General features: G+C 44.3%; 1 protein-coding gene across 1 annotated transcript in view; it reads left to right on the forward strand.

Annotated features, from left to right (window-relative positions):
• Window positions 1–515: 515 nt before the first annotated feature.
• The window catches only part of LOC148031125 (HVA22-like protein k), a 112,741-nt gene continuing 89,520 nt past the window's right edge, over window positions 516–23,736 (forward strand). The window contains exon 1 of the mRNA XM_087685677.1: window positions 516–683. Coding sequence (XP_087541803.1) covers window positions 651–683 — 33 coding nt within the window. The 5' untranslated portion in view covers window positions 516–650. The remainder of the gene's footprint in view (window positions 684–23,736) is intronic.

The raw sequence follows: 23,736 nt of genomic DNA on the forward strand, positions 1-23,736 counted from the left end.
TAGTTATCATGATCAACACAACATCTCAAGCTAAAGCTATATGGCAGGTTTGTAGAGAAATTTGATTAGCTTCAAAAACTTTTGAGTAACTAAACTCGAACAATATATTCTAAAAAATATTGTATTTTTTTAAACATAAAGAGTAAAATATAAGAGCATATTCAATTATAGAATGGTATTGAGCATATCTAATCATAGAATCATAATGTTGTCATGAATCAACATATCTTCTTATACTACTAAATTTCACAATAGCAATGTACTACAAGGCCTCATTAAAGCCTTCTAAGAATTTTTGGACATTCACAAACTATATATGTTACCTTCATTTGATTTTACCTGTTTTATTGACCATTCACAATTTCAAATGTTCAACTTTGAATTTCAAACAAGATAAAACATGGATTAATAAAAAATTATATACAATAATACATAAATATTAGGAGTCTTTAGGACACAATATCAAAACACGAGCCAAACAGGCGGCACGTGTCAACCTAGTTCACATTAAGGGAAAAAAAAAAAACAAAGTCTCCGATGAGCCATGCCCATGGCTTCCCAATTTTGCGAGAAGGCGCAAGCGAGCGAATCTTTTGATCGTTGGATGCAAGATCAATCAACTAATCGACCAGCAGATCTTCTCCTATGCTATGGCGCTTTTCGGTTCCTCGTTTGGTGCTGAAGTGAGACCCCTTTTCCGCTCGCACTGTCTGTCTGTTGGTTTGTTGCTTTAATGGCGTCTGCAGGTTGCTGTTATCATTATCGAAGTCGTGAGAAAATTTGAAACTTGCGCACACGAAATTTTATGCCCCTCGATCAGCGTGCAATGCAAAAAACCGGATTTCAGGCCACTTGATGAGAGAGCATACGATTGAGAGTCTTAATCTAGTGAGCTCTTAGCTTTACTGATTTCCGTCACACACCTTAAAGCTGGCTGATATATGTAGGTCCAGTGGATTGAGTTTTGCATTTTTGCATTAGTGTTTGAGGTCTGTCTTTTAGTCATGGTCATACACTCAGTGTTTTCTTTTGCAAACCCTAGCGTATCTCCAGAGGTGCTCAACTATCTCCACCTTAAGGATATCTTGAGCAGTGATTTTGAACTCTTGGAGCTCGTGGTCAAGGTTTATCCATTGGGTCTTAGCTCGAGCCGCATAGCGGTTGGTCATGTGAGATCATCAATGGTTGTAGCATTACAGCTTTTCTGAGAGAGGACAGTCTTAAAGAGTCTTAAAAGAGGAGAAATGTTGGTTTGGTTGGGATTACAGCTTGTGAATGAGGTCTCATAGGTTTTGTGAGTCTAGAACGGGCCCCATCAAGTTAAACCAAGTGGTGAAGTTAGACCCGCTGAAAGGAGTCTTATCCCAATGAAAGCATTATTGGCTGATGCCGATCTGTGATAACAACTTTGAGGTGTCACATGCTAGGTGTGAGGGGGAAGGCAGAACTAGGGGCCATTACTACATGCTGTACCATAGGGATAAGCATGTTGGCTTGTTGCCCTTGCCAAACTATAGGCTGTGGTACATAATGATAGTGTCAGAACACAATGAAAAGAGAGAGAGAGAGAGAGAGAGAGAGAGAGGAGATGATGAATGCTAAGCAATGATTAAATCAGGGTGGAAATAGTACAGAATGCTGTGTGTGTATGCAATCAGCTTGAGACCCCACACTTGCTTTCGGTGTGATAGTTTTGTGCTAGAGTCTGTGTAGACTTTCCTTCATGATTGTTTTTTTCCGTTTGTTCTTAGCCGACCTGATGGTCTGATGTAAAATATTTACTACTCAATTCAATTATCTTCACGAAAAAAAAAAGAGAGGAAGAAGAGGTTACTAATCGGATTTCCTTGCTGTGGAGACCTTCAAGAGGTTGGAGGCTGCAGCAAATTCCCTTCTAGGAGCATGCAATAGCATTTATGACTCCTCTAGCAGCTAGCGCCGACATTTAATGGCTGGCGACATCAGTTTTTGGCTCTTTGGCAATAGGCGACAGCTTTTGGGGCAGTTTTGAGAGGGCAGCACCCATTTTTGAGGGTTTCTCCCAGAACAAACTGTGAAATCTCTCTCTACAGCATTCTCTCACCTTCTCCGCCTACTCTCAGTTATCCTCAGCAAATTTCAGTCATTTGGAGTAGATCTAAGCCAGATTTAGTGGACAGCGGGAGAATTTCTGCTATAAACCCTGATTTACAGCAGAAATTATGGTTGAGCAACCACCTTGGGACTCGTGCCAGCAATTAGAGGCATCGAAGACTGAAATCAGCAGCTGGAATTCGAAGGATTGCGAGTGATTTCAGGAGCCAGCCCATCCCAATTGATTTGGGGCATTTGTACTCCATCCAATTGCAATAGAAGAGAAAGAAATATCGCAAGGGGCTCCAGTTTTGGGGCCAACAGGGTGTCCAATGCTTAAGATTGTATGGTAAAGTTGGTATTTCCAGTTTTGTGAAATTATTCATCGCTGTAATTAAGTGCTTAATCAAGTCTCCACCACCCTTTCCAAGAAGGAAGGCTGGTTTCATTGCCCTGCTGTCCAACCACTTCCAGTACATGTTGTAGCTTGCATATACTATAGTGTAGGCCCAGTCAGCATCGTCTTCACCTTCCTTTGCTGTCATCCAACTTCCTACAGCCTTTGGTGTTCGTCTGCCATGCTCAACCCTAGAGACTGTTGTGTTTTTAGTTCCTAGTTTGTTGGCCTTCCATTTTCAGCACACTTTGATTGCTCTATTAGCCCACTCCCACAAGAGCCATCAACTGTTGAACAACTCGGCCTTTGAGCATGTTGTACACTCTTTTCTTTATTTATACCATTCATTCATTCACTTTAAAGTCCTTTTTCTTCTCTGTTTGTGTCTTAGCATTTTGTGTTTTGTGTTTTGCATTTTTGTGTTTCTATCGGAGTTCTTTGTGTTTTTGTCGTGGTCGTACACTTAGTGTTTTCTTTTGCAATCCTCAATATATAGATTGAGCATCGATATTAGAACATGGTCCATGTTTAGGATCAATTGGAGAAGGTGGTAATGGTTCTAAGTGACTAGGTGATTCTTGTCTACTCAATGAGTTCTTCCAAGGAGGAGACCCAACAACACAAGAAGGGAATTCATGTATTTGAGCAACCAGGTGTAAAGAAAACTGCTAGGGTTTGCACTGAGGACACATAGAGTGTACGACCATGATAGAAACACAAAGAGGCAGACATAGACAGAGCACAAAACTCAAACCCTAAACGCAAAACTCAAAAACTCAAACCTTAAACTCAAAACTCAAACACAAACAGAAGAAGGGAGAGAGAACACAACTCTGAAGTGAATGAATTTTGTAAATGAATGTAAGAGTATATAGTGTGCTCAAGGGCAGAGCAATGTCGGAGTGTGACGTCCACCGGAGACGGATCCCAAGTCTGTGACTATCAGTTGGAGTGTAGGAGTGCTGAATAGTGAATGGCAGCAGGCTGGTCACCAAAACGTAGTAGTCTGGAGGTTGGAAACTGGTAAACGTAGCAGTGTACCACCGATCAGAGGCTAGAAACTGCGCACAGTCTGCTATAAACAACAGGCTAAAACAGTGTCTGATGTGGCTAGCGATGACTGGATGATCAGATCGCAGCAAATGATGATGTCGCCAGCACTGACGTGAGCATGGATGAAGGCGCCAGCAACAGGAGCAAACACGGATGGAGTGGCAGTAGTCTTGAGGGCTGTACAGCCACATGGGAGGAGATTGATGGCTGAAATCTGCAGTGGAGAGTGTGAAATCTGCACAGACGGAATGAGGTTGAAGCCTGTCTATTTATAGATGTGGAAGGGCGGCCCCAAAAATTAGGGTTTCCATTGAACTCTCTCGAACCGCTCCCCGTTTTAGGGTTTTACTCTAAAAGAGCATTTTTTAGTGTGTTTTGGGGCTGTTTAAGAGGCTAATCAGCAAGTAATGCATGTTTTAGCCCAACACCAAGGAGGGTGGTAGTGTGTAGGAGGGGGATTTCTCACACAAAAGGACCAGAGGAAAGAGAGTGACTCACTTGCGGATATGGGGAAGGTGTATAGTGGGCGGAACCATGGTTCAAAATGGTACACATTTGAGAGTCTAGTGATGGCCTAAAACCTAAATGTGCATCAAAGACAATATGAGCTAAGAAAGATAACCTATTATAAGTCTAAAATAAGGGTCTAGATTGAATGTAGATGAATCTAAATGTGAAGTGAAAGTAGGAGGAAAGGGTAGGAAATGTGGAAGGTGAATGGGAAGCACCAAACTCGTGCTTAAATAAAACGGATAAAGGATTACCTTGTGAAACATCTTTGAGTATAGAGTTTTCTTCAAATCCATACTGATACCTAATTGGGTCTCTTAGGTGACTTATAGTTAGTGCTTGCATAATTGAAGGAGCACTGTAGACTTAGTCAGGACTTGAACAAAAATGGATTGTATAAACCTGCCACTAGGCTTGATTGTGAAGAGTTTGAACCGTTGGCTATGCCCTAAGTGGATAATCTTTTCTCATATGAGAGATGATCAGTGTCGTCTGTGGAGTGCTCCAACTGAGATGCACCTTGTGAAGGAACATGAGATGAAGAAGAGTTGGGCCTCAGTAAATGTGAAACCAGCCTTCCTTCTGTGGATGGGTGGTAAATCCCTGATTACAACTTAATTACAGCAGCAAACAATAAATGCAAATCTGAAAATACAAATTTACCTATTGACCTTGGACAATGCACACCCGGTTGGCCCCAAAATTAGCGTCTCTTTTGGTATTTCTTTAGCTTTATTGAATAAGAAGTTAATTTACAATGGGATTCTCCCGATCCCTTCGCGATCCAAAGGGTACTGGTTATGATATCACCTTGCAGGGCACGCGCGTCCAAACTTAAATAAGACAATGACTCCCCTTGGTGTCCAAAGTGACCAACAAGTCTTCAATCTGATTTGCCCCTTGATTTGGGCACTTAATTGGCCTTCACCCACTTCATAGACGATGGAAATGTCCCAAATTCAATGAATTTAGCTGAAATTCACCTTCAGCCCTAAAAAATCCAAGTCTTGGATCTTCCAATTTTTTGTACGCTTCTTGAGGTTGCTGATAAACCCTAATTTTGGTGTAAATTAGGGTTTACAGTAGAGAAATTTACAATTTCTCAGCCTCCAAGGGTCCAAATGCTGAGATCTTCAGAGCAAGGCTATGAAATGGCTGGGAGATGAGAGAGAAAGCTATAGAGAGAGATTTCAGAGTTTTGTCATGAAGAATGACTGAAAATCAGTCAAATGCAGCTGTTGCCTTGCCACAACAACACTAAATGTTGTCGCCTACAGGTGAGACATCCAATCAACTGTCACTTGTACTTAGATGCGATCCCCCAGCTGTGGAGGGTTCGAATTTGCAATTGCCTCCTCAAAACTCACTCGTGGCTGGTTGCAATGATTAAAAATAAGCTAGCCATGGCTGCTCACAGCTCTCCCACATTTGCTACAACAAGAATGATCTCATTTTTCCTCTTCTTTAGCCTTTTACTAGCTTGTATAAGCAAGTTTGCTAAGTGGCAGTCTTTCCAAATGTTTTTTCCAACATTATTCATCATTAAATATAAAATTTCAGCCTTTAATTACTGAAAATTAATCTAATAATTATTTCGGTATCCAAAAAAATAATGACTGGCCAATAATTAAATTGGCTAGGCATCTTCCACTCTCGAGTTTCTTTGTGCTATCTTTGACCATTAGATCGGCGTTAGGTACCATTAAACACTACATCTCTAGTGTCACCACAACTGACACTTATGGCCAAATGAATGAACTCTGCCAACAATTGACACGAGATACCACCAAGTACCTTTGCAACATAACTTATAGCAACTTTTGCCCTTGACATCACGTGATTTTCTTGGGTCCCGGGCTCGTAAATTTACTCTAACTCCAATTGCACCTCACATGTGCAACATTTACTTAATCATGTGATTAAAAATTAATCCACATATTAAGTGAGGTTTCAAAAATACATGTCCTCATGAAAAAATGATCTCTAAAACAAAGGTTAGTAGACAGAGCATTGTCCTCCAAATCAAGACCGTAATGCCTTAATAGAGTCTCCATTGAAGGAGTAGCTTGAGAAAGCATTAGAGGTAGTCATTAAATGACCACTTTACTATAGGTGTCTGCGTTCCATAAGCCAAACCCTAATGTGGGAGGATTCAATAATCTATGAATAGACAGGCTTCCCACCGGTGAGTCTCATCCTTTGTTTTGTAGGTTACCCTAGTTCTTCCTAGCCTTCATTTAAAACTCGCCTTCCTTCTCAGAGAGGGTGGTAAAATATGATCAAGCACTTAATTGTAGCAAGTAATAAAAGAGTATAAATCGAAATGCACACTTTACCTTAAAAATCTTGGACATTGGACACCTTGTTGATCCCAAAACTGGAAACCCTTATGGTATTTCTTTAACTTGAATTACTAATGGATTGAGTACAAGTTGAGATTCTACAATCTCCTTTATTGATCTAAAAGCCCCTTGTTGTACAAACAATCAACAAACACAAATTGGGCTAGTTGCCCTTTGATTTTCATCTAGGACTTGCACAAATGGAACCATTAATTGGCCAAATGTTGCCACAATTCACAATGGATGAGTTAGTATCTGAAATCCTTGACAATTCCTTGAATTTCAGGTGCTGATTTCAGTGTACGGTGTCCTTCATTGATGGCACAAGTCCCAAGGTGGTTGCTAAATCTTATTTTTTGTAGAAATTCAAGGTTTACAACAAAATTCTCATTGCTGTCCACCAAAATTGGTTGAGATCTGCTCCAAATGGCTGAGATAGTTTAAGAAAAGATGAGAGAATGTTGGAGAGAGAATCCCGTGATTTTCCACGTGGGAAAGCCCCAAAATTGGTGGTTGTCTGCTTGGAACAGCCCTAGATGCTATCGCCTCCTACTAGGGAGGGCATGTTGTTGCCAACCTCTAGTTGTTGTCACCTGCACCTAGGAAGGTTGGAATTGTTGTCACCTGCTTGGTCTCTTCTTGGTGTTGACTGCCTCAGAAGGTCCTTCAATGGTTGCAAATCAAACCATCAGTTGCTTCTTCCTCTCTCTCACACATTGAATGCCTTCAATGACTCTCCAATGCCAAAATCGTTTTTCTTAGTTGCACGGGTATTTTTGCCAAGTGGCAGCCAACAACTTCTAGCTATTAAATTAATTAATTCTGAAAGTTACTGTAAGCCCTTTTGGCCATATCTAAAATTAAATGTGCCCATTCATAATTGAATTGGCTAGGCCTTTTGCAACTTGGAGTGGTCTCCAACCTCTATTGTCCCTTAGACTGGTATTAATTAATTAATGAATGCCTAGTCCCTAGTGTCACCACTAATACTTAATGATCAAAGATTGGCCTAGGGTCAAAACTGATATCAATTGACAACCAAAGTCTAGCAGCTAGCATAACTTGTCACAACTTTTTCCTTTGGCTTCCACTGACTCCTTGGTGTCCTTGGCAATTAACCATGAAATAATTGCTATGTGCATCACATGTGCTTTACAACCTTGCACATTTGATTATTAAATTAATCAATTGTTTCTAGCAAGAATAAAGCATCTCAAAAATTTCAGGTCCCCGTGACAAACCTTCTCCTTGAAATCCTTGCACTTGTCCTTGATTGCACGGCATTGTGCCAAAGCAAAAGTATATTGCACTAGAATTTCCATGAGGCATCATAGCCATAACATTGGCCATTGGCTTCTAACCATGCCATATGCCTAAAACTTGCTGAAAATTTCCAGCCAGCATAAACATGACATAAAGTGAAAATTAGTCCAGAACTGTTGCTAGAAACGATGCATCCATAACTCATGTTTCTCAACTGTTCTGACTTGAGCAGCTGATCACAAACTGAGTGCAAAAACTGATTTGAAACTAATGCAAACAATGATGCAAAGCTGATCCAAAATTAACCATAATTTTATGTGCAATTGATAAAAAACTAGCTCAAATTGATCAAAATTTGATTCCAAATTCATGTCAAACTAATGCAAATGTACAGTTTCAATGCCTAGGTGAAACTCATACTCATATACATATATCTCACAATGACTAGTACATTGAGTAGTGACCTCATAATAGACATATTGTCAACCTAGTACCATGGATGTAAGCTAAATACATTTGAGATCCACTACGTATAAGAGCTGTCCACAACTGGAGGAGTGGAAGTGCTACCTCCCCCTTGAGTAGCAGACAATGCTCTCAATCTCTGCTTTGTTGAAGCTAAATACATTTGAGATCCGCTACATATGAGAGATGTCTACAACTAGAGGAGTGGAAGTGCTATTTCCCCCTTCAGTATTAGACAATGCTCCGGATCTTTGCTTTGTTGAACTCGACTAAGCCAACCAAAGTTGGCTCTAACTGAAAGGCATCTAGATAAAGCTGCAACAATTGAGGATGGGCTGCCAAGTCATCCTCTTCCATCCACTTTGCATCCATTGGTGAATAATTTTAAAACTTTATACCAAATATATCTTGGAAACTTTATCCCAGACATTTCTTTCCTTATGTACCAAATTTGCTTGGGTACCAAGATCTCATCCAACTCAACCTCAAGTTGAATTTCAGCAGATACAACCTCTGGCACATCACCATGAAAAGGCCTCAACAAACTAACATGAAAGGATTGTGTATCTGCTAATGTGGAGGTAGTTCAGTTGATATGCCACATCGATGATCTTCTCCATTAGTTGGAAGGGCCCATAGTGTCTCATACTTAACCTCAAATACAATCTTTCTCTTCCTTTCATCTTTTTCAGCCTTACCTTTTCAAAATGTTAATACATAATCGTGTTAGTAGTCATGTTTGTCATGCCTTGTCATCTCCTGCATGTGAGCCTCAGTCTGAGTCAGATGAGGACATTAGGAGCTATGACATGTCTGTCATGTGTTATGATGGGGGAGGCTAGTCACTCTTGACTGGCTGTCTTAGGATGTGTATTTCTTTTTGGCCTCTTTTAGTGGGCAGCCACTGGCTGCCTGGCCACTTTTTGGTCACTGTTGTGGGGCGCCCATTTTAGGGCATTTTTAGGATTTGCGCCCATTTTAGGGTTAGGGTTAGGGTTTGTCCGTTTGCCTATTTATAGGCAGCCCCCCTCCCCACTTGATCACTTGTCTTCTTGCAGATTCCGACACTCCTTCTCCCCCATGGTGGTGCTGCCATCATCATCAGCCTGATTTGGTGCCCTCACTGACGCTGTGGGCTGCATGCAGGGACTGATCAGTCTCCTTCCGCCTTCCCGTTTGTATTCAGCATTCATTTCAGCCAGTGCAGATTTCTCTTCCTTATTTTCTGCTTTCTCTCTCTCTCTCCCTCCGTGTTCGTATTCCCTCTTCCGCAGCGCACTCTCACATTGTATCAGAGCCGAAGGAGAGTACACGGAGCTGAGATTTACGCAGGAGATCACCCAAAATCTGTGTTTGCTGCTGGCCTCATCCCCAACAGCCAAGGCGGCCCTTCCAGGAGGTCATCCTTGCGTTTGCTGCAGGCGCCCCCTCCAGAGGCTGCCACGTCATCAACCACCACTTCCTGCTTGCGTTTTCAGTTAGGGCGGCCACTCCTACAGCTGGGCGACATTCCTCTAGTCTGCGTTTTGCTGATCTGGCTGTTGTTCCATCTCCAGGCGGCTCTTCTCTTGCTGGCGACCTATTCCCAGGCTGTGTTTTGGTGCTGGCGGCTTCTGTCTTGGTGATATTCATCAGACAACCTTGCGTTTTGCAGCTCCAGGTGTCTATAGGCCTCCCTAGCCTGTGTTTTGGTGATTGGTGACCATACTGCTGGTCATTCTTCGGCATCGGCAAAGTTTTCTTTGGTGTTTGGTGTTTTGCAGATTGGAAGATGCCTTCTCATTAGTTTACGGGCTTTGATGACTCAGATGATGAGCTTTTGTCTCGACACTCATCTGAACGGAGGCGTGATTTCTATCACGAGGACCATCGTCCAGAGTCTATTCCTCTTTTCCGTTCCCCTTCTATTCATGTATCTCGGCGAGTCCCTTTCAGTGAGCCGAAGATGCAGCCTTTGGTACCCCCTGTATAGGTACCCGTACTTCCTCAGCTGCCCAAAGAGGACTGGTTGGATGGCTCCAATTTTTCTCTATGGTCCTGCAAGGTGGAGTGTATCTTGGACTCCTTCGATCTTTGGGAGCTTGTTTCTGTTCCTATTCCCCGGCCTAAGGTGGATTCCGCAGATGGGACATCTATGGATTGTGCAGCCTTATGGGATCGGCTCAATTCTCGAGCAAGATCTTTCCTCTTTCTGAGTTTGCAGGATTTTGTCCTTGTTCATGTTCACAGGTTGAAGACTGCAGCAGACGTGTGGAGAAAGCTCGCGTCTCTATATCAACAGAAGACGTTTGCCCATCGGATCTCTCTCGAAAAGAAGTTGCGGATGCTCGCTATTGATGATAGTCCTTCCATAAAGGACCACATCAACAGATTACAGGATATGAGGGATGAGCTTGCATCCCTCGGTCGGACGATATCTTCCGAAGACATGGCTATGATTCTCTTGACTCAGCTGCCATCGCCTCGGTTTGATGTCTTCTACACCAGCCTTCTTACATCAAGGACCCGTGAGAAGCTTCTATGGGAGGAGCTTGCCCCGCTTGTCTTGGAGCATGACGAGTGACTCAAAGAGGTCAGTGCTAGTGGATCCAACTCCACTAGAGCCGTTGTTGCAGGTTTGGGAGGACAGAAGGAAAAGAAGAAGTCAAAGGCTAAGAAGAAGGACAGTTCTTCAGGCTGTGACTTAGATTCAGAGAGACGGAAGTGCCCACACTGTGGGAAAGGGACACATCCCGAGGAGAAATGCTGGAAGAAGTACCCTCACCTTCGTTCGGGAGCGAAGGGTGGATCTACGTCGGAGCCTTCTTCTACCTCTACACCAGCTGTTACCCATGAGTCAGTGTTCCTTCATATCCATGCTTTGGCGGAGGATTCTCCTTCCGTGGCTGCAGTGTCTTCTGCGCAACCTTGGTTAGTGGACAGTGGTGCTTCGAGTCATATGACTCCCCGAGGTGATTTGTTACAAGATCTCTGCCATCAGAGGGTTTAGTCACTGTTGGTGACATTTTATCGGTGCCTTTTAGTGGTGTTGGCACATTGCCTTTGTTTACCAACCGACCTTCGAGCTCCTTTTCACAGGCCCTACATGTTCCAGATTTGGGCCTTCCCCTCCTCTCAGTTTATGGCCTTACGAGGCTTGGCACACGAGTGATCTTCACCGAGCATGCTGTTGTTATTGAGGATTCTTTTACAAGAGCTGTCTTATCTACAGGTTGGCAGGAGCGCGGGCTTTACAAGCTCCATTCCCCTTCTTTGATGCAAGGTCCTCCGAGGCAGTCTATTGCTACACCCGTTCCCGCTTGTGCACCTTCTATTCCACAGGTTCTTTCCCATCCCCCACCTTCTCCTCCGGTGGTTCCCTCATACCCCCCATCCCTTTCAGAGGGGGAGGATCTCGGTGATGCGGCTGTGGATTCCCTGGCCCCTAGTGTTTTAGAGGGGGATTCCCAGGATCGTGAGGAGCTCCTTCAGCGGCAGTCTACATCGACGGACTTCATCGACATTGGCATTCCTCTTGCCACCCCAGGATCTATTTCTTCTTCGGCCTTCAACCACATCCAGGATCTGAGAGGGGGTGTTAGCAGTCATGTTTGTCATGCCTTGTCATCTCCTGCCTGTGAGCCTGAGTCTGAGTCAGACGAGGACATTAGGAGCTCTGACATGTCTGTCATGTGTTATGATGGGGGAGGCTAGTCACTCTTGACTGGCTGTCTTAGGATGTGTATTTCTTTTTGGCCTCTTTTAGTGGGCAGCCATTGGCTGCCCGGTCACTTTTTGGTCACTGTTGTGGGGTACCCATTTTAGGGCATTTTTAGGGTTTGCTCCCATTTTAGGGTTAGGGTTAGGGTTTGTCCTTTTGCCTATTTATAGGCAGCCCCCCTCCCCACTTGATCACTTGTCTTCTTGCAGATTCCGACACTCCTCCCCCGTGGTGGTGCTGCCATCATCATCAGCTTGATCTGGTGCCCTCATTGACGCTGTGGGTTGCGTGCAGGGACTGATCAGTCTCCTTCCGCCTTCCCGTTTGTATTCAGCATTCATTTCAGTCAGTGCAGATTTCTCTTTCTTATTTTTTGCTTTCTCTCTCTCTCTCTCCCTCCGTGTTCGTATTCCCTCTTCCGCGGCGCACTCTCACAAATCGCCCTCTGCAAATTGCAAAGCACGTTATGGCAATCATTTGCCTTCTTTTGCTTTTCTTGTGATCTCTGAAGTGCATACTTTATCTTTGCATAGGTTGCATCTAAGCTTTCCACGTAGTGATTAGCCTTAAAGATGTTATCCTTAGTCTGCAAAGTAGGTGGTACCTTTTGTAAATAAAAAATACCCTAACATAGAAACATAAACAGAAACCGTATGACAAAGCACAGACTGATAAAAAGAACACAGTTAGGGTTAAGGTTAGAGTAACTCAGAGACAATGAACAGAATGAATAAATGAAATGATATGACTACTAATAATACGATGCTCATGCAGCAAACACACAATGCAGTGAATGAATACTGAACCTCGAACTCCTGTATCTCTAGGATCAGGGCAGGGGTAATGAGCTGGAGAGAGTATGGTACTCCAAACGGATCCCAAATCGTAGCAAGGCAGCCTCCGGATGTCAAATACTAGCAAACGCAACAGTGAGAAGTTTGATCTGATGCAGATAGCAGTGAGGAGAGAGAAAGACGCAGGCAGGACAGCTTGCAGGAGAGAGAAAGACTAAAAACGGAGCCTGCAGGAGAGAGAAAGACTGCAGTGACTGTAGATAGGAGAGAGAAAAGTGTTAGGGCGGCAGCTAGAGCCTGCAAACGCAGCAGTTTGCTGACGTGGCAGACTGTACGACAGCAGTGCAGATGAATAGCAGTCAGTCGCCAGGCAGAAACAGCAGCAATCAGCATGTGGAGGGCTGGAAACAGTCGCCAGACTGTAGGGAACAGTGATGGATAGCAAGGGCTGAGATGTCCTTCGCGAACGGGGTGTGGGCAGCAAGTTGATAATACTTGAAACTTGCAAAAACGAGATTAGGGGAAGAGTGGAGGGCTAGTTGCCAATTTATAGAAAATTAGGGTTTTAGATCCTTTCCCACTTAACTCTCTCGATTTGCTCTCCGTTTTAGGGTTTTGGCTAAAATAAGGCTAAAATAAGCATGTTTTGGGGTTGTTTAAGTGGGTAAGAGCTATTCTTAGCACAATACCCCCTCTTAGGCCCAAAAGAGGGCGAGAAAAGTAGGCCAGCCTAAATTTTGATTTACCCCAAGGCGTCCCATCCTAAAGCAGCCAGGGCATCGGACAAAAGGTACACGTGGGCTGCCTAGTGGCCTACCAAGACTACAGAGGCGATGGATATCTTACCAAGGGAGCCCAAGTGATCACCCCAGAGAGGTCAGGGCATTGGACCAAGGGTGCTTGTCGGCTGTCCAAGGGCCTATCAAGGCCTACAGAGGCGGATGGAATCAACAATGGACTTGTTTGTTTTGTTTTTTTTTGAAAAGCGTTTTGAAAATACATAAGTAATATAGGGGCAGCGGCCGATTAAGTGATAGATAGGAAAAGATAAAGAGAGTTTTAAATCCAAGTTATTCACAAAGCTAGCAAGCCAATCCCTCACATTGACGAGGATAAGTGCCTAAGGATGATAAAAGTGAGTGTATGTGCCAATCATGTGTTGAATATGTGAGAGACAAAAAAAAACGGTGGGCTTAGCAAGACAAGCAAAGCAAGCAAGCAAGAGTAGGGAAATTGCCTTTAGGAGAACTGCCATGTGTTATGCTACGAATATGGTGGATCCTAGAGTCGACCACTCCAAAAGACCGAAAAGGGATAAATGTGCATAGATGCATGTTGACATGAACAGAATGCCAATGCATGGGGTAATGCAAAGGGAGATGCAAGATGTCATGCTCATGCAATATGCTATGCAACGGTGCCACTGGGACAGTGCCCTCGTAGGGGAAGTGTTCACTTGCTCAAGTGCCCTTTTATAATCAGGTCATCCTGATAGTGCGGATGAAGTTACAAATGCCCATAATACAATATAAAAGAATAAGTGAATGTAATGTCTAAAAAACTATAAGCATCATCACTGTCACGATCAAGAGTAGAAGCCGCTCCCTCTCAAACTGGAAGGGAAAGCAAGAGGGAAGCACCCTCTCCCCGTCAAGCTAAAGAAGTAGGGGAGGTTATACCCAAGCCGATCCTGGGTAGTAGGTATTGAAGAACCAGCCGGTTGACCGCTTTGGTTAAGATATCTGCAAAATTATCTGATGAAGGCACAAACTCTAGGCGAATAGTGCTTAGCTCAACTTGCTCTTTGGAAAAGTGAAAGTGGACTCCCACATGCCATGTCTGTGGTGTGATGATCAGATTGCCCGCAAGGGCAATGGCACTCTGGTTGTCGCAGTAGCCGACTGTGGGAGAGCCACATGGAAAATGAAGCGCCACCAGTAAACTCCTTAGATAGATGGCCTCAGTGGTGCCATCGAAGACCGTGGAAGCTGCCACCGTCTCTTGCTTACGTTTGGACCAAGAAATGGAAGCCATGCCTAAGGTAAAGAGGTAGCCGCCATGGGAACGCCGGGTGTCAGGATCTCCTACCCAATCAGAATTAGTGTACCCCTGTAAACATAAACCAGAACCATATGTCAAGCCATAAGAAAAAGTACACCGCAAATAACGCAACACATGAAGACATGCAATCCAATGTGACATCCTAGGTATTGTGAAATACTGACTGAGTATGCTAACTGAGTAAGCTAAATCTGGCCTAGTGTGAATTAACCAAAGAAGTTTTCCTACAACAGAATGATAGGTGTGTGCATCGAAGGGCTATCCTAGGGTATCCTTCGATAAGTGGACAGTAGGATCAATAGGCATGGCCATTAGCCCTGTTTGATCCGAAGTGTAGTGTTCCACAAGTTGAAGTGCGTACTTCTGTTGTGACACAAAAATACATCCTCCATAACGAACTATCTCCATCTCCAAAAAATAAGATAACAAACCAAGGTCTGTCATTTCAAATGTAGCTTTAAGCTTAGCCTTAATTTCCGCTATGGCAGCAGAATTTGAACACGTGATGAATAAGTCATCAACATATAGCAAGATACAGCTAACCCCCTTTGGAGTGGATCGAACATATAAGTTCGGGTCATAAGGGGTAGAATAGTATTCATGAGTCTGTAAGAACTCATCCATTCTATGGAACCAAGACCGCAGTGCTTGCTTCAGCCCATAGAGAGCTTTCTGCAAGCAAATACCGTATCCCTAGGGTTCCCTGAGGGAAAGACCGGTGGCTACTCCACATAGACTTCCTCCTCCAAGTATCCGTTTAGGAAGGTACTCTTGACATCCATTTGATGTATCGGCCAGCCGTGGTGAGCAGCGAGTGCGAGTAGCAACCGAAAGGAAGTCAACCGTGCAGTAGGGGCAAAGGTCTCTTCATAATCAATGCCTTGCTTCTGTCGAAACCCTTGCACTACAAGGCGAGCCTTGTACTTGTCTAAAGTCCCATAAGCTTTTAGCTTTGTCCGAAAAATCCACTTTGTCCTGATGACTTTCTTGTGGCTCGGACGATCCACCAATGTCCAAGTCTCATTTTGGTCAATACTCTCTAGCTCCCTTTCCATGGTCTCTCGCCACCATTGAGGGTGCTGAAGAGCCTCCTGCCGGGTATTCGGCTCAGAATGCGCTATGTAATCAGCTGTAAACAGCGATGCAAATGATGCTTGAGGAGCAAGCCGGGTAGATCTTCTAGGTCTCTCCGGAGTGGAATCCGGTGGTAGGATCCCCGAATCCCACACGGTCTGCTGGTATCAGCGAGATAACGGGTCTCGTGAAAGGGGCCTGGGAGGTGAAGAAACTGCGGGAATGCCAGGAGCGGGAAGTAGACTAGGCTCAGTAGGCACGATCTTTGATGATGTGGAAAAAGGAAGCGGATGGAATCCGGTGCAGAAGACTGCACAATATCCCTCTTGTCAAAGATGACATCCCGCCTAACGATCACCTTGTTTGTCTGAGGATCGAACAAACGATAGGCTTTCGCTTTAGAGGAATATCCCACAAAAATAAGAAGATCAGCTCGGGGAGTAAGCTTTCCTATCTTGTCATTAGGCGTGTGTGTGTACGCATGACAACTGAAGACTCTGAAATGGGAAATAGCAATCCGAGAGCCAAAAAATGCCTCATACGGGGTCTTTTAAGGAAGAGCCGCAGTCGGGCATCGGTTGAGGACGTACACCGAAGTGTTAACAGCCTCGATCCAAAGGCACTCAGGAAGCTCTGCTGTGAACAGCATAGAGCGTGCCATTTCCATGACTGTGCGGTTCCTACGCTCTACGACTCCATTCTGAGAGGGGGAGTTGGTAGAGGTGAGCTGGCGAGAAATGCCATGCTTCTATAGAAACTCGGAAAACTCGTGGGAGATAAACTCACCACTGCTAATACTCCTCATGCACTCAACACGACGACCAGTTTGGTTACGATCTGGCAGCACCCAAGCAAAAAAATATGTGAAAGCATTTGACTTATGCTTGAGGAAGTACACCCACATGTATCGAGAATGATCATCCACTATCAAAAAGAGGTACAGCGCGCCGTTCAAAGCGGCAGTGGATGTCAGCCCACAAAGATCAACTTGAATCAATCTAAGAGGCTCCTCAGCTCTATGTGTAGACTGCTGAGGAAATAGGGTACGGTGCTGCTTTTCGAGCTGACAGGCTTTATAGACATCTCGAGCTAGCTTCAGGCGTGGAAGGCCCTCAACCAGCTCATGGTGTGACAACTCATAAAGTGAGTCATAACCAAGATGCCCTAGGCGAAAATGCCAAAGACGCTCATTGTGCGTAGGCTCCCGAGATGTGGCTAAGGCCTGGAAGCTATGGAACACGGAGCCTTCGGCGGTCGGCTTGGTCAGGAAGTGTGTCATGTGATATAGGCAATTAGGCTGTGCCTCACTGGGAGCAATCACTAAACCAGTTAGAGAGTCAAGGACCTCGATTGTGGTCGCTGTAAAGAAAACTGCTTGCCTCAATTGGCAAAGCTGCTAAACAGATAACAAGTTCACTCCAAGCTGAGGGACATGATATACATTGTCCAGCGAAGCCAGATCCGGACCCTTGTTTGTGGCAAAATTGACGCAACCTTGAGACTGAATCTTGATCGAGGAGTTGGTTCCTATACGGACCCGCCCGGCTGCAAGGGTTCGGGTACGGAAAATGTCCTCTATAGGAGTCATATGATGTATAGCTCCACTGTCCACAATCCAAACTGGAGCTGAAGTGCTCGGCTGTGACATGTGTGCCGTTGTAGTAACCTCGTCTGGAGGCAACTCACAGATGTGGACGAGACTCGCATCTGATGTCTCTATGGAGACGATATGGGCCTCTGCAGCCCAGTCAGACAAGCCCTCTGGAGTTGAGAACGTTGCCGACTGAGATGACTGTGCGGTAGCAGTGTGAGTCTGACCTTTAAACTGCCCCTTACCATCACCCTGCCTCCCCTGTTGGGGGTTTCTCGACTGAGGGGCGGGGGTTTGAGACTTAGGTTTTGGTGCTGTGCCTCGTGCCTTTGATCGACACTCGTCATCAAAATGGCCAGCCTTTTGACAATGTTGACAATACCTATTTTTTTTAGGTACATTTTGCCACCCAGGTTTGAGTTGTGACTGGGAGTTTCCTTGAGAATCCCCAGATTGATTTAGCTTTTGAGTTTGATTTTGATTTTGAGTGGAGGCTTGGTTTGGTTTGCCCTTCCCTTGTTGCCCTTTGTGAGAATGAGCAAGAAGAGCCCCCTCTAAAGAGGAATTCATATGAAACTGATCGAACAACCGTGCGTAACGCAATAGCTGACACTCAAATTCATAGAATGTAGGCATGGTAGGCTTTGTAACTATTCCTTCCATTAAATTGAAGTATTTCTTGGGGAGTTTATTTAGGAACAATGTGACCTGATCGTCAGAGGACTTGGGAGACCCCGTAGTGGAGAATTCAGCGAGGAGACTCCGATACTCAGCCAACTTGACTTTCAAGTCATCCCGGTCAGTGATTTTGAAAAGCTGAAGCTCATGGTCAAGATTAATACGACGGGTCCTATCTTGAGCCGCATAGTCAAGTGTGCCTATCGCTCTGACGCTAAGTCAAAATGCTGAAGCTGAGAATGAAACTCTGGCAATAAGCCCTGCATCAGCTTGACAATAGCGGAGGCATTCCTAGCCTTCCATGAGCGGACGACCTCATATGAAACAAATGCGGGATCGGGTTGGGGTTCCAACCCCTGTATTAGATCCAATAGGTTCTGTGAATCAAGGACATGCCTCATAAAATTCGACCAAGTAGTAAAGTTTGACCCGTTAAAACGAGTCTTGTCATTAAATGCATTCTTGGCAGAAGACGAGCTAGAACCATGAGGTGTCGGGTGGGTGGAGTAAGATGATGGTGGGAAAGATGGTGGAGGTGAGTGTCTGATAAGAGTAAGAAGGAGCGGGAAGAGGTGGGTAGATAGAAGTAGGTTGTGAGTGTCCAATGAGTGCCGATTGATACGGAGGCACTGGAACATGAATGTTTCCATAAGGTGCCGGTGTAGGTGGAGGCATTGGGACACAATAGCCTTGTCCAAAGTGAGACTGGAACACAACATTATGACCAGAAGGTCCACTAGGCAATGCCATGGAGGCAAACTAGGGAGGCAACCTGATCGACACTTAGGAGAAACTGAGTGGGATACCCAGGCTGCAATGATCCCGAAAGTGCGTATGAGGTAGGTGGAACACCACCCGACTGAGGGAAGATGAGGTCCTAAAGGATGTACCTATGTTTCTATAACCCCCCGAAGTGATGTGCGGTGTGACATGAGGTGTCTGAAATGGAAATGTAAATGGTGTAAATGGAAGTGGTGAAGCAGTGGAAGAATGTGGTGGGATGGGTGGGTTTTGAAAGTGAGGTGTATGAGGTGCAGATTTTTTTTGTTTATTTTTATCATTTAAAGACTGAAAATGAAACTGTGAAGATGATGATACACCATTTAATGAAGTGAAAGGAACACCAAACTCATTCTAATTATGTGAAGTACACGGAAAAGAAAAAAGGACAGAAGAAGAGTTACCTGGCTTTTTCTTATAATCCCCGCGACTTGTGTTAACATACAAGAATTGGTCCTCTAGAGGACCTTTTCCTTAGTCAACAGACTGGACTCTTTCTTTCACATGATCTCTACCAGTATATTGCAAAACAGAAGAGGTAAAAAAAGAAGACACAAAAGACGAATCAAAAGTACCTTGCACCAGAGAGGACAGAAGAGTTTGAAAAAATGGAACATACTCTGGATCTTACTTTCCAAGAGGGGGGCCCATCCTTGATGGAGGTCTCGATGGCCCTGCAACATCATCAGACTTACGCGCAACATCTGAAGAGTGAAATCCGTGCATACCTTCATTTAGAAGCTTTTCTTGAAGGGCAATCCTTCGGTCAAGCTCCTCAATCTTCTTTTGTCGATAGGCTATGATCAGTTTATATTCTTCAGAGGTCAGCTTGCCTATCTTTTCTTCCATGTACTCAGATGTTTCTCCCACCATGTCGGAACTTTGTGGAGCAAGCTGATCGACCCACTCTCACTCGGTTCCCGGCATAGGCTGATCTGGAGACTGAATCGGTGTTGATGTGTTCAAAGTCATTTGAACCTAATGTTGTTCTTGCTTCTTGCGAAGAGCTTTCAGATCAAAGGCCTAGGTTTCTCAGAGAGTACTAGGCTTTGATACCATGTGAAGAAAAAATACCCTAATACAGAAACATAAACAGAAACCGTACGACAAAGCACAGATTGTTAGAGTAACTCAGAGACAATGAACACAGTGAGTAAATGAAATGATATGACTACTAATAATACGATGCTCATGCAACAAACACACTATGCAATGAATGAATACTGAACTTCGAACTCCTGTATCTCTAGGATCAAGGCAGGGGTAATGAGTTGGAGAGTGTGCCGTACTTCAAACGGATCCCAAATTGCAGCAAGGCAGCCTCCGAATGTCAAATACCAGCAAACGCAGCAATGAGAAGCTGGATTTGATGCAGACTGCAGTGAGGAGAGAGAAAGACTAAAGATGGAGCCTGCAGGAGAGAGAAAGACTAATAACGCAGGCAGGACAGTCTATAGGAGAGAGAAAGACTAAAAACGGAGCCTGCAGGGGAGAGAAAGATTGAAAACACAGGCAGGACAGCCTGCAGGAGAGAGAAAGACTGAAAACGTAGGCAGGACAGCCTGTAGGAGAGAGAAAGACTTCAGCAACTGCAGACAGGAGAGAGGAAACTGTTAGGGCGGCAGCTGGAGCTTGCAAACGGAGCAATTTGCTGGCGTGACAGGCTGTACGACAGCAGTGCAGAAGAACAGCAGTCAGTCACCAGGCAGAAACAGCAGCAATCAGCGTGTGGAGGGCTGCGGTCCCAAGGCTTTCATAGAAGTCAAGTGGATCACTGCTTGTACACCAAGAAGGCAGCAGATGGCAGCCTGATTATCTGGGTTTTGTATGTTGATGACATGCTGATTGCTGGCAGGGATACTCATGCCTTGGATTCATTGAAGCAAAGTCTTCATGGCAGCTTTGACATGAAGGATCTTGGTGATACACAACACATTCTTGGCATGCAAATACTCAGAGATAGACCGAACGGCTTACTCTATCTATCTTAGCAGGAGTATATCTCCAAAGTTTTGCAGCGTTTCAATATAGAGGGGGGGGGAACAATTGGGGTTTCATTCCCTCCATATGTGAAACTTAGTGCAAAGGACAGCCCTACATCTAATGATGAGAAGGCTGAAATGGCCAAGATACCATATGCTTCAGCTATTGGCAATTTGATGTATGCGATGGTTGCTACACGTCCTGACATTGCTTTTGCAATGGGAATGGTTAGCAAATACATGGCAACCCCTCGCAAGAAGCATTGGGATGCAGTGAAAGGTATTATGAGACACCTCAAAGGCACAAAGAAGTTGTGCATCTACTTTGGAAAGCAAAAGGCATCTGTTGTTGGCTTTACGGATGCAAACTATGCTGGTCATGCGGACTGCAGAAAGTCCACTTCTGGGTATGTGTATCAAACTAATGATATCGTTCTCTTGGTGCTTGTTTCAGCCCATACAAACTTCTTTTGAGTTTACATATAGTTTGTTCTTTCCCTTGTTTAACAAACCCTTCAAGCTGCTACATATATATGTCTTCATGTAGATCACCATGCAAAAACGCAGTCTTTACATCCATCTGTATGAGCTCCATATCCTCAACTGCAACCAAGCCCAAAATGGTTCTCAATGTAGTCATCTTGACTACAGGAGAGAAAATCTCATCAAAGTCAATTCCATGCTCCTGTTTGTACCCCTTTGCAACCAACCTTGCTTTGTACTTTGGTGAGGAACCAGAAGTGACCTTCATTTTGTAAACCCATTTGTATGGAAGGGTTTTCTGCCCTTTAGACAACTGCACCAAGTCCCAAGTGCTATTTTTTTCTAGAGATTCCATCTTTGACAGCATGGCTTTATACCATTTCTTGCTGTCCTGTCTGTCCATTGCTTCCTTGAAGCAAGACGGTTCACCACAGTTTGTCAACATGACATAATCAGCCACATTAATTGAACCAGGAACAAATCTGTCAGGTTTTCTAGTAGCCCTAGACGATCTCCTAACCCAATGGTCATTGTTTCCTGGCTGTTCTTGCAAGTTTCCATTTTCAGCATGCTGTCCTGGCATTTCAGCCTGCAAGTCAGCATTAACAGCTTGCTGTCCTGGCTGTTCCTGCACATGTAATGGCTCATTTTCATGGGCAATAGCTGGCTGATCATTTCCAGCATCATTTCCTGCATTTACAGGTTCATTTACAGCAGGTATTTGCTGCTGTACAGCGGGCACATTTTGTTGTCCAAAAGATATTTCTTCCCGGAATACAACCCTACGGACCTCCTCAGTCTTTTCGGGTTGTTTGTGCATGTGATCTTCCCGGAAGATAACGTCATTGTTGCGTACTATTTTCCTTTTCTCGGGATCCCACAATTTATACCCTATTTCACCCTCGTCACCATATCCTAGGAAAATGCATTTACAGGACTTAGGCTCAAGTTTGTTGCGTTTTTCTTTAAGAATGTGCACAAAAGCCTCACAGCCAAACACTTTCAGATGAGCATATGAAGGTGGCTTGCCCGACCACGCTTCTTGGGGAACTTCCCCCCCCCCCCCAAAGACCTGTTTGGTGATCGATTAATCAAGTGAACGGCTGTCATAACAGCCTTTGCCCACAACCATGGGGTAATGCAGCATGAGACAGCATCGTACGGACCTTATCTTGTATGGTCCGATTCATATGCTCTGCAACTCCATTTTGGGGTGGATTATGAGGGGCAGTGAGCTCTCTCTTTATCCCTTTGCTGTCACAAAATGCTTGAAAGGCTTTGGACACATATTCCCCACCATTGTCAGAGCGAAGACACTTACGTGTCTTATCTGTCTAATTTTCAGCCAATGCCAAGAATTTTTTAAACTTGTCAAGCACTTCATCCTTGCTACGAATAGGGTAAACCCATACTTTTCGTGTAGCATCGTCGACAAAGGTGACAAAATATTTCTTTCCCCCTAAAGATAATCCTGGCATTTGACATACATCCGAATGTACTAACTCTAGAGGAGAAGATTTCAAAGAAAGACTTTTTGTGAGAAGTCTGTGTATGTTTGCCATAAATACAATGATCAGAGTGCTCAAAATCAGCATAACGAAGACAAGGCAAGTAACCCAAATGAGAAAGCACTTTCATTTCTGTTTGACTCATGTGTCCCAACCGGCCATGCCACAAAGAAACACTTGGCTGCTCGGTCACGGCAACAACATGGTCACGCACACTAGATACATGAAGCGGATACAACGTATTACTCTTGCAACCTCTGGCAATAATCCTAGATCCCTTACAAATCTTCCATTTTCCATCACCAAAGGTGGTATGAAAACCATCATCATCTAGCTGCCCTGTGCTGATCAAGCTCTTCTTGAGCTGAGGTACATGCCATACATGCTGAAGTGTAAAGACAAAGCCATGCTGAAATTGTAATTGCACACTGCCAATACCTGCAATCTCACATGCATAGTTGTCCCCAAGATGGACAACACCATGTCAACCCCCTGTATATGCGGAAAACCACTCACGATGAGGGGTGACATGAAAGGAAGCACCTGAATCAAGAATCCAGGTATGTATGTTATCATCTGTATCTGCAAGTAGAGCATGTGTACCAAAATGTGAAGAGACAAAGAGTACATCACTCCCGCTGTCACTGTTATGAGTGACCACATTCACATCTTTACTTTTTACACTGCTCTTCTTAGGCTGACTGTCCTTCTTTTCTTCCTTGCAATCATTTGTCTTCTTGCCTTTTTCTTTCTCTTTCTTCCATTTGTAGTAGTCACATTTAAAGTGACCCTTCTTGCCACAATGATGGCATTCAACATCTTTGCCACGTGATTTACTGCGTGTCTTGCCATCATATTTGCCCTTTTGCTATGATCTGCCCCTAGTATGCAAAGCAGTGCAAGACTTATTGGATGCATTGTTTTGCCGATTCATCTCTTCCATAACTAGAGTACTCTCTACATCAGCATACAAAAGGATCAC

This window comes from Lygodium microphyllum, chromosome 9 (genome assembly GCF_053477565.2).
Source record: "Lygodium microphyllum isolate KBCC chromosome 9, Lygodium_microphyllum_v1.1.10, whole genome shotgun sequence".
Taxonomy (NCBI): domain Eukaryota; kingdom Viridiplantae; phylum Streptophyta; class Polypodiopsida; order Schizaeales; family Lygodiaceae; genus Lygodium; species Lygodium microphyllum.